Here is a 12,966-nt window from a genome sequence, read left to right on the forward strand (position 1 = left end):
TTTGGGGTCAAGTGAGAGGGGCGTCCATTCCAGCTCCTGCAGAAATGGCTGCCTCACCTCCTGGCTGCATGGCTGCTGCAGGTGTAGCGTCTAAAGATCTGATTCACAACTGTGGTTCTGAGATTCTGAGCCGCCGAACAGCAGGGCAGGGCCAGGCCCACCTGCACTTACTATTGGACTCACAGGAGAACTCGCACGGGGACAGCTCTCCCAGGGGACCTGAGAGACAGCGGTCTGGGCTCCTGGGAAAGGTGTCTGCTCATTGCCAGCCAGGGGAGACAGACGGCCAGGGTCGAGCTGAGGTGGGTTTGGGGCTCCCATAAACCTGCACTAGAGCTCCTGACTACGGTCAAGCGCTTATCCTCTGTCCTGTGAACGCATCATAACACTTCACAGATTTCCAGGCCAGGAAGGGTGGGTGGGGCCTCCTGGTGGTATTTCTGGACTCCGTGAAGCATCATATTCAACTCTTGAGAGAAGCAGTGGGTGGATAACTCACAACACCGAGTAATACCCAAGTCATTTACATCTGTTCTGTGGCTGCACTGTGTGTGTGTGTTTTCTTCCTTCCTGTTTGGAGTCACATTTGCTTTTCTAACTCCATTTCCCTTTTGGGAGTAGGTACTAACTAAGCTCTGAATGCAAGAGGTCAGTGCTACCATCAGTCCATTTGTGGAAGAGAGTTTTTCAAAGTTTCCGAATTCACCATGCATAATCTGGGTAATCCACCCACAGAAAAATCAAGAATTGTGGTTCATAATCCCAGGATGACTGCGTCACGATGAAAAAACAGAGCAGTGTCTCTACGGCTCTTTTCTCAGCAGGATTCCCAGGGCTAGATGAGAATTTCAGGTATCATCTAATCTAGTGGTTACCAAGCCTTATTGAAGATGGCAGTTGTTGGGGAAACCTTTAAAAATGTACCTTCGCAGGTCCCACCAAACTTACTGAATCATGGTTTCCAGGCGGTGGGGCCCAGGAGCATGTACTTTTTAAAGTTGTAGTGATGATGTGGCTGACAAGCTAGGTTTGGGAGCCTGAGCTACTGTGTCCGCCTAAATGGGCAGGACATCTGCAGGTCTTCTCAATGGGACTATGTCTCTGGCCTTCCTATCCACCGATGTCCTCGGCTATGACTGTCCCCTGGATCCTCCACCCGGTAGCACACGGCCATTAGCTCCTCTCTGGGCACCCCAAGACAGAGTTACCATCGTGCCAGGACTCCAGCCTTTGGAACAGCTACCCCAGACATTCTGGGCGCTATGACCCTCCTTTCCTCCTGTCTAAACTGCAAGAGGTGATGCTGGTGTCTCAGGGGCAGAGGAGGGGAGAGCTCTGGCAGTAACACCTGTGCATGCAACTTGGTTTAAGGTTCTCAGCTGCTGGAAGGATACACCTAGTGCCTGCCTATGGGGGGCATGCAAATATCTTTGCTGAACGAATGAATGAAAGGATGGCTTCCAGGGCATTTGGAAGGGATCAGAGGGTAGGAAGACCCTAGCCAGGGTGGGGGTTGGAGGGTCTTTACCAGATTGTCCAGTTCTGGGTCATCGCTGAAGAAGGGTTTGTGCTCCTGCTCCTGCTGGTGGACAAAGTTCTCGATGTCCACGTCAAAGCTGGCGGAGGTGATGCACTCAGAGCCCTGGGTGGCCTGTTCACATTTCTCAAACAGCAGCGTCAGGAGTGGGAAGAGAGGGTGCCTGCGGGGACATCAAGAGCTCACACACGCGCACTCAGGAGACCTGCTGCCGTCGGGGCTCAGAAGCCACCAGGGCCCCTTCCCACATTCCCATAACTTCTCCTCCCAGGGTCCCACTCCCTGAGAAAGGCCCCGGGCCCCACGGTCAGCCTAGATGGCAGGATTTCATGCCCCGGCACGGAGGATCCTGATTCCTGGGGCCTCGGAGGCTTCTGTTCCTCCCCGCTGGGGGCCTAACTTTTCTTTGTCCAAATAAATTGTATATTTGATGAAGGATGCTGGGTATAAACCTTCAAAGAAGTAGGTGTCCATTTCTGGCTCAATGTCAATCCAGGAAGGAAATATGAGAAGTGTCCAGAAAAGTCCTGGACGTGAACATTCATTGTTGGCCATAGACCCACCCTTGGCTGCGTGAAGCCAGCCGAGGGCAGCACCTATGTGTTTGCAGGTGTATGTGGTGGGGAGGGGGTGTGTGCCTGAGTACTCGTCACACGTGGTGGGCAGATGTCTCCACCTGGCCTGCATCTGTTGGCCGCCTCAGTTTAGGTCAGACACCCCAGTTACACGTGTGACACCTCCCTACATGCTTCTATTATCACACACTTAGCACAATTGTAATTAATTATTTGTATCATTATTTGCCCACTGTTTTCCTCCAAGACTGTCCCTGTCTTAATGATCATCATATCCTTACACCTTGCCTTGATGCTCATAGCAGGCACTTAATAAACATTCGGTGACTGACCATGAACCAGTGAATCAAGAATATGTGAGTGTGGACTTCCCTGGTGGCACAGTGGTTAAGAATCTGCCAGCCAATGCAGGGGACATGGGTTCAATCCCCGGTCTGGGAAGATCCCACATGCTGCGGAGCAACTAAGCCTGTGCACCACAACTACTGAGCCTGTGCTCTAGAGCCTATGCGCTGCAACTACTGAAGCCTGCGAGCTCTAGGGCCTTTGTGCCGCAACTACTGAGCCTGCGTGCTGCAACTACCAAAGTCGGCTAGCCTAGAGTCCATGCTCCACAACAAGGGAAGCCACTGCAATGAGAAGCCAGCGCACTGCAACGAAGAGTAGCTCCCACTTGCCACAACTAGAGAAAGCCCACGTGCAGCAACAAAGACCCAACACAGCCATAAATAAATAAATAAATAAATAAATAAATAAATAAATAAATAAATAGATAGATAGATATTATTAAAAAAAGAATATGTGAGTGTGTCTGTGTGGGTGTGAGGGCTCTGTGATGGATGGATGCAGGCTGAAATGCTTTCCTGGCTGCTCTATGGGTCTTGGCCTCCACATCACCAACAACTCTAGGAAACTTCCCTCATGCCGCTCCCCCCAAACCTATGCCAACGACGGCTCCCTGGGTTGTTTGCTTTACCATCTGCCTTCTTCACTTAGACTGTCAGCTACACGAGGGCAGGAAGCAAGCCCACCTCACTCCTCATTCTCTGCCCAGAGTCTAGCAGCGACACGTGGATCTTAATAAATATTTGTTATCTATGTGTGACCCCATTTGCATATATAAGTGCCCCTCGTTCTCATTTCCCTGCAGCACGAGTGAACAGCTATGTCTTCACACCCAGCACGTGTGCATGTGTTTACCTGGGTACTGACACTGGACTCTGGAGCCCTGTTCCCTCCCACCGTGATTCCCAAAAAGCATCTGCACACCCCTCTCTGGTTGCTCACCTCAGTGTCCTGGGACCATGAAATCTAGCTCCTTTCTTTTTGATTGAGCTCTGCTTGCTGGGAGAGGAGAAAGTATGTGTGTTGGGCCTGGCCCTCAGGCTTCCACCAACGGGGATGGTGTGGTCAGCACTACCCAACAGAACTTCTTGCGATGATGAAAAGGTTCTATAATCTCTATAGTCCAATATGGTAGCCACTGACGACAGGAGGCTCGTGGACATTTAAAATACGGTTGTTCAATATGGACACTGAATGTTTAATTTTGTCTAATTTTAACTAATTTTAATTTACATAGCAAGTAAGTCTTGAAAATGAAAACAGAGCACACTTCTTCCCTCCAGCACGCTATGATTAAACACGCCCAGGAGGACTGAACATTCACCCTACATAGTGTTTGTAGGCAGACGGGGGACCCCTATGAGCCTGCCCCATCCAGGGATTCTAACAATTCTGAGCAGAAAGGCAGAAGGTGCTTAGACCCATCCACACTCAAACCCATACCTACGGGTCATTGTACTCAAGCTCGAGGGCAGTGGGGGTTGAGGGGAGATGAACTCCTGCCTCAGATGAGCCGCTTGGCTTGGCAGAGCTGCCCCTGGACACTGTCCCCCCAACCCTTGTTTTGGGAGCTGACGCATAAAGAGCTGGGCTCCAACGCTGCAGGCTGAGTTCTAGTTTGAAGGAAAAAAGGGGTTACTATCAAAGGGTAGCCCATCAGCAGCCCCAAATTGCTTGGAGAGCTAGTCAGCCCTCTCAGGAAGCTGGTGGGAAAACAATGGGTTCGCTCAGCCATCCGCTGAAGACAAAGAGAAAACCAGGTGACGGGGTTAAACTCCAGTATACGTCTTCATTTGCAGCCACTAATACCGCAGCATATTATAGTCTAATCTAACCTGATCCCAGTTTAATGCAAGATTCTCCTGGCCCTGAGTGGAATACCAAAGAAAGCCTCCGTGGCTGTGATTTAAGCAGAGCCCTGCGGTGGTTTAGCTGAGGGACATGAAAGGCAAATTCCAGACGGTGTTATGAATTATTGCGCCTTATGAACCTTCCTACTCTCAACAGATGCCTGCTGCCATTTAAACAGCCACTAGATCAATTAGGAATGAAAGGCACAAATCGACTCTGTACAAGGGCACTAAATTACCAGGAACTAATAATCCGCAGCATCGTGCCAGGTGGTGGGGGTGCCGCCCCCGCCCCGTCCCCACGGCAGCCGCTGGTCACTGCACGCGCCTTTCTCCCGGGTTGCAGGGAGGGTGGGCAGCTGCTGAACAGAGAGGGGATGGGGTGTGTGTGTGTGTGTGTGTGTGTGTGTGTGTGTGTGTGTATGTCCGCGCATGCGTGTGTACCTGGGTTGCATGTAGGCTGTCAACGGGAGCAAGTGTGAGTGTTGTGTACGTGGGCTGTCCTGGGTGTTCTCACACGGTGCTGCGTCTCTGCAGGGCTATGCATGTATGGGTTGTGTATGTGGAGCTGGGGTGCAGCGTTTGTGTATTGTGAATACAGTGTGCATATGCCCTAAGTTGTATGCAGTGTGTGTGCATGTGCTGTGTGTTATTTGTATGTGATATCTGTGCAGGGATCGTGTGTTCTGTGTACACAGTGTGCGTGGCCTGTGGGGCGGGGAGGAGGGGGCTGCCGGTGACTGTGTCTCCCAGCTACCAGCCCTGGAGTTGGGGTTGGGGGAGGGAGGCAGGCTCCTCTGCCACTGTCCTGGCCCCCTGGCCCCTGCAGGGAGGAGAGTGGTCAGGGAGGGCCTCTCTGAGGAGGCGACATTAGAGTTAAGCCTCGAATGACGAGGAGGCAGTCATGCAAAGGTCGGAGGGAGGGGCGTTCCAGGCAGGGGAAAATGCAAAGCTCTTGACATAGAAATGAGCTTGGCATGTTTCTGGAACAAAATCCAGGTGCTTGTGGCTGGAGCAAGGTAGGCTAATGGGGGGAGATGAAGTGGAGGAGGTGAGCAGCAGTTGGATCGCAGGTCTGATCACAGGCACAGAGCCAGGCTTTCGGGGACTGGGGTAGGTGGAGGCGTTGTCACCTCTGCTGTGGGACAGCGTGCATCTTCTAGGCTGAGCTCCAGCGTTGGTCCATTTTATAAATTTCTCACCTGCAGGTGTCAGACCTCCCATGTACGTGTGTGTGTGTGTGTGTGTGTGTGTGTGAGATGAGGGCATATCTGGGGGTGTTTTCTATGGCTTCTGCCATCTCTCAGTAGAAGAAAACACCCTTTCCCTCCTTCTCCCCCAAGTTAAGCAAGGACCCGTGGAGCACAGAGCAGCCTTCCTGGTTGATGCCATGGCCCCTCTCCCCAGCCCCTCCCTACCCGAGCTGCACTATCAGCTCCCAAATCCCCCCTTCATACCCCACTGTCCCCAGGCTTCTGCCTCTGGTTCCACCCACCCTGGTCCCTGGATCCCTGAGTCCAGGAACTCGGATGCCATCTGTGCTTATCCACGGCTTTTCAGATGAACCACAGCCAGGGTCGGTGGGGCTGCGTGTCGCTCCTGTGCTCTATCCACCTGCATCTCTCCATCACCCCAATCGCTACCTGCTATGTTAAGTGGGGGACTGCTGAGACACGCTGTATCATCCCTGGGAAATAGGCTCAGTTTCCCAGTGACTCAGCTGGGTTTCATGATTGCAGTGACACTATGGGCTTCTTTAAGGCTGTTCCCAGCCCAGTTCCCAGCTCCTTCCCCAGCTGCCCATCTTACACCTGCCTGAGCATTGACCTATATTTCTAAGCTAACTCCAACGTCACCCCATAAGGCTGGGGAAGAGGCTGGAGCCACCTTCATGGAGTCCTTTCCAACAGCCCCCCACAGCGGGCCTGGGGTGGGGTGGGGTGACTAGAGCAGGGAGCAGGGGAGCTGGGCACATTAGCCACCTGGGACATGAATGCCCTAGTCTGAGCCAGGCATGGGATGAGAAGGGGGATTTCCAGTCATGTGTGGGATACTGGTCTTGTCATTCTTGACCTTCCCTGAGCTTCAGTGTGTCCAACTAGAAAATGGGTTTTAAGGAGTTCCTCTTCCCGCTGTCCAGATCTTTCCCCCACCATGAATCAGTACCCTTCAGAGGCTGGAAGCAGAAACGTGGAAACTCGGTCCCCCGTGCCCAGGCGATGATGAACGAGATGTGAAAGATGGCCATTAGCCTTTATTTCCAGAGAGCTGAGGACATCTGACCTCCAGAAGAGCACACCTTCTCCCTCCCCAGTCTTTCTCCACTCTTCTCCCTGTGTCGCCTCCCGCCTAGCTGCCCCCTCCACCCCAATCTCTCTTAAGCCGTTCAAAATTTGGAGGAAATAAATCTCACTGCACTAATTCAGGGAGAGTTTTAGCCTCGTCGGTGCAGAACAAATAAAAGGAGTGAACTGGCATGACATTTTACTGCAGAAGAGAGGTCGTTTCCAGCCACTAATAAAAAGGATTTGACACAGACTAATAAAGAGAAATGAATTTCTCTAATGGCCTAATTTAGCACATTCAGCACTGTGCCTGTGCCTGGGTGCCGGGAGGGCGGGCCGCCCCGAGTGCGGACAGAGCCAGGAGCGGGCGATGAGAGAGGATCTCAAATAAGATTTTATTATTTCTTTTCTGAGTCCTCACCCCCGCCTCCACCTTCCTCACCTCTCCCCAGGAGCATCTGAACCAAAAGCAAGCTCAAGATATGCAGTTCTTGTTAACGATCCAAAGAAATAAAGAACCCCTCTCCACAGAATTGCAGTCTTGCGCTCGCTTAAGAAGGTGATTAAACCGGATGTGCTGATTTCTACAGGGGTTTAAGCCATCGTTTGGTTTAATTACTTCTGACATTTCTGCCTTTGTGTTTTTCACATCACCCAAATTCGCTGGCCTAAAATGCCCCGTTTGGGGCCAGGAGGTGTGGGGCTGCCCCCCCACCCCCGGGAGCACCCCAGAGAGCCTGGCCCTACACAGGGCAGGATTTTGGCTGAAGCCCTTTGCAGAGTTGAAAGTCACCCTCTCTCCAGCAGCACAGAGGCTGAGACCCCTCTCTGAAGCCCCAGATTTTCTTGAGGGCAAAGTGATCTGGGGCCCCCCCAACTCCCCCACCACACACACATTTCTGGTGAGGCTTCTGAGAGCATCCTCGGGCAGGTGAGCTTCAACACCTTGCATTATATTCCTCCCTATCTCCAGATAGATGTTCTTTTCATTTATTATTTACTTATTTATTTATACATACATATGTCTTTATTGGAGTATAACTGCTGTACAATGCTCTGTTAGTTTCCGCTGTACAACAAAGTGAATCAGCTATATATACACATATGTCCCCACATCCCCTCCCTCTTGAGCTTCCCTCTCACTCTCTCTATCCCACACCTCTAGGTCATCACAAAGCACCGAGCGGATCTCCCTGTGCTATGCAGTAGCTTCCCACTAGCTGTCTATTTTACAGTTGGTAGTGTATATATGTCAATGCTATTCCCTCACTATGTCCCAGCATCCCCATCCCCCCACACTGTGTCCTAAAGTCTCAAGACAGATATTCTTAATGCAGATGGCCCAATAGGTTTCCCTAACATTTTCAAAGACCTCTTGGGATGGAGACCACAACTTCCTTGGTAATTTTTACAATCATATTTAACTGAAAGTTCCCCTATAAGGCTGAAGCTCATTTCCTTTTGTTAAAAGGACTCGAGAAAAGACAAGCGGACCTTTCTCTGCTTCCCTTTCTTCCTTCTTGGACAACCTAGGTTAAAAAAAAAAGATTTTTAACATTTCTTTCTGCTCAGAGGACCATAAACAGAGAAGCAGACATAGGAAGAAGAAAGAATGCCAAAATATAGAGCTTCAATAGATAACCAACAAGGACCTACAGTATAGCATAGGGAACTATACTCAATATCTTGTAATAACTTATAAGGGAAAAGAATCTGAAAAAGGATATATATATATATCTGAATCACTGTGCTGTTCACCTGAAACACAACATTGTAAATCAACTATACAATCAACTATAAATCAATTAAAAAACTTTTTAAAAAATAGAGCTCCAGAGAGGCTACAATGCAAAGAACACAAGAGACAGAGAACAGACATGAGAGAGAAACAGACCTCCACAGACGGGTGTGGGGGTGCTGGTGGTCACACGCAGGGGGGACATTCGTATTGAGCTCCCTTTCTGGGTGATAAACCTTGTGACTCACAGTCATGCCACTCTGTCACTTCAGAGCCTCTCAGCCATCCCTCCCCTTGTGACCTTGGCCAGAACTGCAGACCTCAATTATGGGTCCAGCCAAGTGTGTGGCAGCCTGCCTGGCTGTCCACCTCCTCTCCCCGTGACTGACCTTGGAGCCCCCAGGCCTGTCCTGCACCTCCCCTCACAGCCCAGTGTCAGTGCTCACCCCTCCCTGAGACGGGGCTGCTTCTTCCAGTGGGGATGGGGTGGGGTGTCAGAGCGTCCAGCCCTTCCTAGGAGGGATAAGGGTGGATGGTTCAGAGGAGGGAATGTATAGGAGGAGAGGGAAATTTCTGGGTGAAGGTTTTTAGTGATGAGTCAGTGGGACCAGAGACTGGACAGGCTCAGACCTCTGCAGAGGACATTAGTCACTGGTCCGTGAGGCGGGGTGAAGCAGGGCAAGCAGTGACCCAGCCTGGTCTCCACTGACACACACAGCAGAGGTCTCAAGCTGCCAAAGGCCCCCTACCCTGGAAACTCTACCCTGGGGCTGGCACTGTAACCCTTTATTTCTAGTGCCCCAGGTCAGAGGTCACAGAATCAGAGACGATACCCTGGAGGGACTTTGCAGGATGACCCTTGCCCCTTTCCTGGGCATCTGTTCATGGCCAGAAGACCCATTGCAGGTAGTCATTCTACGAAGCATAGTGAAATCTCTCCTGGGTGCTGATGAAACAGAGTCAGCATCATCAGATGAACACCCAAGGCGCGTCACACCGTGGCCTCAGCTTTCTCTGAAGTATTTCTCCTCGACAGACTCAGTGGAGAACGTGGTAGTTGAACAAACAGCAGGTGGCCCCTGTCCCCTTGCACCTTCACCCACTCAGGCAAACCAAGCTCTTGTGCTCCTGCTGTTCCTTCTCTGAAATGCCTGTTCCTATGTCTCTCCTGTCCCTCCTAATAATCTCCGGAATCCAGCTCAAAATGCCATCCTTTCTACCAAGATGGGTCTCTCCAGCAAGATTGCCTCCTCCGAGCCACCACAAGACATGCTTGGGGGTTTCTACCTTGACTTCACTCACAATTTTGGTGGGCTGGGTGGTCTGGCACAGGACAGACTTTGGAGACAGATAATTAATTGTGTGAATCTGGGGCAAGTTACTGAATTTCTCTGAGTCTCAGTTTCCTCTTTTATAAAACAGGGGTGACACCACCTACCACAGAGGTTATTGGAAGGATTAAATGAAGGAACATGTAGAGTGTCTGGCACTTAGTAAGCTGTCAATTAACGTTTGTTCCATTTCCCTGGAATGGTGTGGGGGCACCTTTTTTTATTCAGAGCAACATTGACGCCATCCGCTCCAGTAAATTTATAATCCCATCTCCACTGACTCATTTGGCAGGGAAATAAGCCCACGTGCCAATTCAAATAGAGGCACAGAAAGAGGAGGAGGAGGAAAGGCAAGGTACAACTTATCAGAACTCGGAACTCCATTTTTTAAATCAAGAAACACTGCCAGTAAGAATTTATTTTTATTTCCCTTAGGACAATTATTAAATTCTGACTACAGCTGTTTGTGCACAGACCTGTCTTCCTCACTGCATGGGGAGCTCCTCTGGTCCACAAACTGGTCTTATCTCTGAATTCCCAAGGGTCAAGCACAGTGCCTGGCACAGAGCAGAGATCAATAAATATTTGCTGTATCAGTGAATGGGGACAAATGAATGAATGAGGTGAGCACTGAAAGGGAGTGGAGGTTCTGAGACACAAACCTAAAGTTCTTTCGGGCTCAGAATCCACTCGCCTGCAGTACCCAGATCAGCTACAGCCATCTGGCAGCTTCTAGCCACAGCCGCTACAAAGGGCCCCGTCCCCTCTGGGCTCTGCTGGGGGTGTGTGGGGTGGGGGCTGGCAGGGTCTTAGAGGCAGAGGAGTGAGTGTGAAGGAAGTGCTCGGCCAGCCCTCTTCCTCTCCTCCCCTTAAAGGCACCAGATGGAGAGAGCAGAGTGGGGTGGGGAAACCAAGCCAGCAGCTCCTGGTTGGGTGTATTTTTGCTTCAGGTGTGACGTTGAAACCATGCGGGTGTATTTTTAGTCCTGCCCAGTGGGCGGTGTGTTCGCCTGGGTTGCCTTGGAGAGGACTTCTTCTTGTTGCTAAATTGGAATTGCATCTGCTGGGTTCCTGGGCTCCAACCAGCTTTTCTCCCCCAGGTGGGCGGACAGGTCCATCCCTGGCGAGTGTGGGGCCCAGGGCAGTCCACAGTCTGCTTTGTCCCCATCCCTTCACACACACACATGTGCACACATACACACACACACACACACACACACACTCACACCCTTCCCTCCTGGAACATTTTTAAAAACACAGGAAATCTCAACAAATTGGTTGTTAAGGAGAGTCTACAAGGGCAAGAATACAAAGAACCTAAGACTGAAACCTGGTAGGATCTCATGTTCATCCCCTTCATTTTTCCCCCTGGTTTTAGTGAGAAATAACTGACATGCATCACTGTATAAGTTTAAGGCATGTAGCATGATGGTTTGATTTACATATATTGTGAAATGATCACCACAAATAGGTTCAGCAAACATCCATCTTCTCTGGTAAAATAAAAAGAAATAAAGGGAAAACAATTTTTTTCCTTGTGATGACAACTCAGTATTTACTCTCTTAACTATCCTATATATGATACAGCAGTGTTAATTATAGTCTCTGTGTTATACATTACATCCCTAGTACTTATTTATTTTCTAAATGGAAGTTTGTACCATTGTTTTTGGAAGTTTGTACCTTCTGACTACCCTCCTCCATTACCCCCGCCCTCTACTCTTCACTTCTGATAACCACAAATCGCACCTCTTCTGCTCTGTTTTTTTGTTTTTTGTTTTGTTTTGTTTAGATTCTACATGTAAGTGAGATCATACAAAATTTGTCTTCCTTTGTGATATATTGTATTTAGCATAATGCCTTCAAGGTCCCTCCATGTTGCCACAAATGGATTTCCTTGTTTTTTTTTTTTTTGTCTGAATAATATTCCATTGTATATATAAATACCACAACTTCTTTATCCATTCATCCATCAATGGACACAGGTTGTTTCCATGCCTTGCCTATTATAAGTAACTCTGCTATGAATAGGGGGTGCAGATATCTTTTTGAGTTAGTGTTTTCATTTCCTTTGGATCCCAAAAGTGGGACTGCTGGGTCATAGGGTAGTTCTATTTTTTAAGTTTTTGAGGATCCTCCATACTGTTTTCCAGAGTGGCTGCACCAGTTTACAATCCCAACAACAATGCACAAGGGTTCCCTTTTCTCCACATCCTTACTATCACTTGTTATCTCCTGTCTTTTTCACAATCAGCCCCTTCATTTTAAGGGGAGGTAACTCAGGAAGAGAAAATAGAAGTGTCTTTCGCGCAGTTAGGCAGCTAGTGAGAGGCAGTTTCTATCCAACTCACCAGAGATTCAGCCTGTCCCCCACAAGAAAGCACTAGGGGAAGGTTTGGTATGGGAAGAGGAGCTCTATCCATTATGCCTTGGCAACGTGACAGTGACACAGCCAGCACACATTTGGTGGCACTTTGTAAGTTACATTTCATGTGTGTATTGCATTGGAACACCCAATATTTTCATTATTCCCATTTTACTGATTAGCAAACTGAGGTGCCATGTGGTTAAATAATTATATCAGGCTAATAAGTAACTGAGTTGAGATTTAAATCTGGGTATCCAAACTCCAAGTTTTGTGCTCTTCCTCCTCTCCAAAATACCATTTTTGAAGCATTATTAGAATCACTTCATCCTCCTCCCCCTTTCGTTCTCTACTGGCCTTGAGTCCTATGTGTCCTGGGGTCACAGAACTGAGCTGTCATGTTTACCCTCTGAGCATCAGGACCCCTGCAGCATAAGACAGTCTCTACCTCATCAAATGGATTTCCAAAAGAACCTTCTCTCATAATAATTCTTCTGTGTGTTGGAGAAGGCTTTGATGTTTTTGTAGATCTTTCATTTTCTCATTGGATTTCTACCCTATGGGGTAGGAAAGCTTATCTAAAGAGGTTAAATGAGTTGCTCAGTGGTAGAGTTTAGACCGAAGTTTTTAGTCTTATGCTCTTTCCACTTGACCACAAAATGGCCCAGTGCCTGGGAAAAATCAGACTTTGGGGTTTAGTTAAAAGAAGGGCTAGACAGGCTTAGTCCAGCCCTGGTGAGAAGCCATGGGCCATAGGAACCCTCAAAGCCCCAGCCTGCTGGCTCCCCTCCCTCCCTCCCACCCACCCCACCCCATTCGCACCTGTGGGAGGCCCAGTGGCTGGTGTCTTCCCTCCAGTAAAGGGGACCAATCCAGTCCAGTATTGTTACAGTAACTACTCACAACTGTGGCCACCATTCATTGTCAGCCTTGTCTGTGC

At 49.4% G+C, this 12,966-nt stretch overlaps 1 protein-coding gene across 2 annotated transcripts in view; it reads right to left on the minus strand.

Moving 5' to 3' along the window:
* Positions 1-12,966, minus strand: part of PKNOX2 (PBX/knotted 1 homeobox 2) — a 256,121-nt gene that overhangs the window by 43,110 nt on the left and 200,045 nt on the right. For both annotated transcript variants that reach the window (XM_057695958.1, XM_057695959.1), the window contains one exon: positions 1,529-1,700. In XM_057695958.1, coding sequence (XP_057551941.1) covers positions 1,529-1,700 — 172 coding nt within the window. The remainder of the gene's footprint in view (positions 1-1,528; positions 1,701-12,966) is intronic.

This window comes from Hippopotamus amphibius, chromosome 9 (assembly GCF_030028045.1).
Source record: "Hippopotamus amphibius kiboko isolate mHipAmp2 chromosome 9, mHipAmp2.hap2, whole genome shotgun sequence".
NCBI lineage: Eukaryota > Metazoa > Chordata > Mammalia > Artiodactyla > Hippopotamidae > Hippopotamus > Hippopotamus amphibius.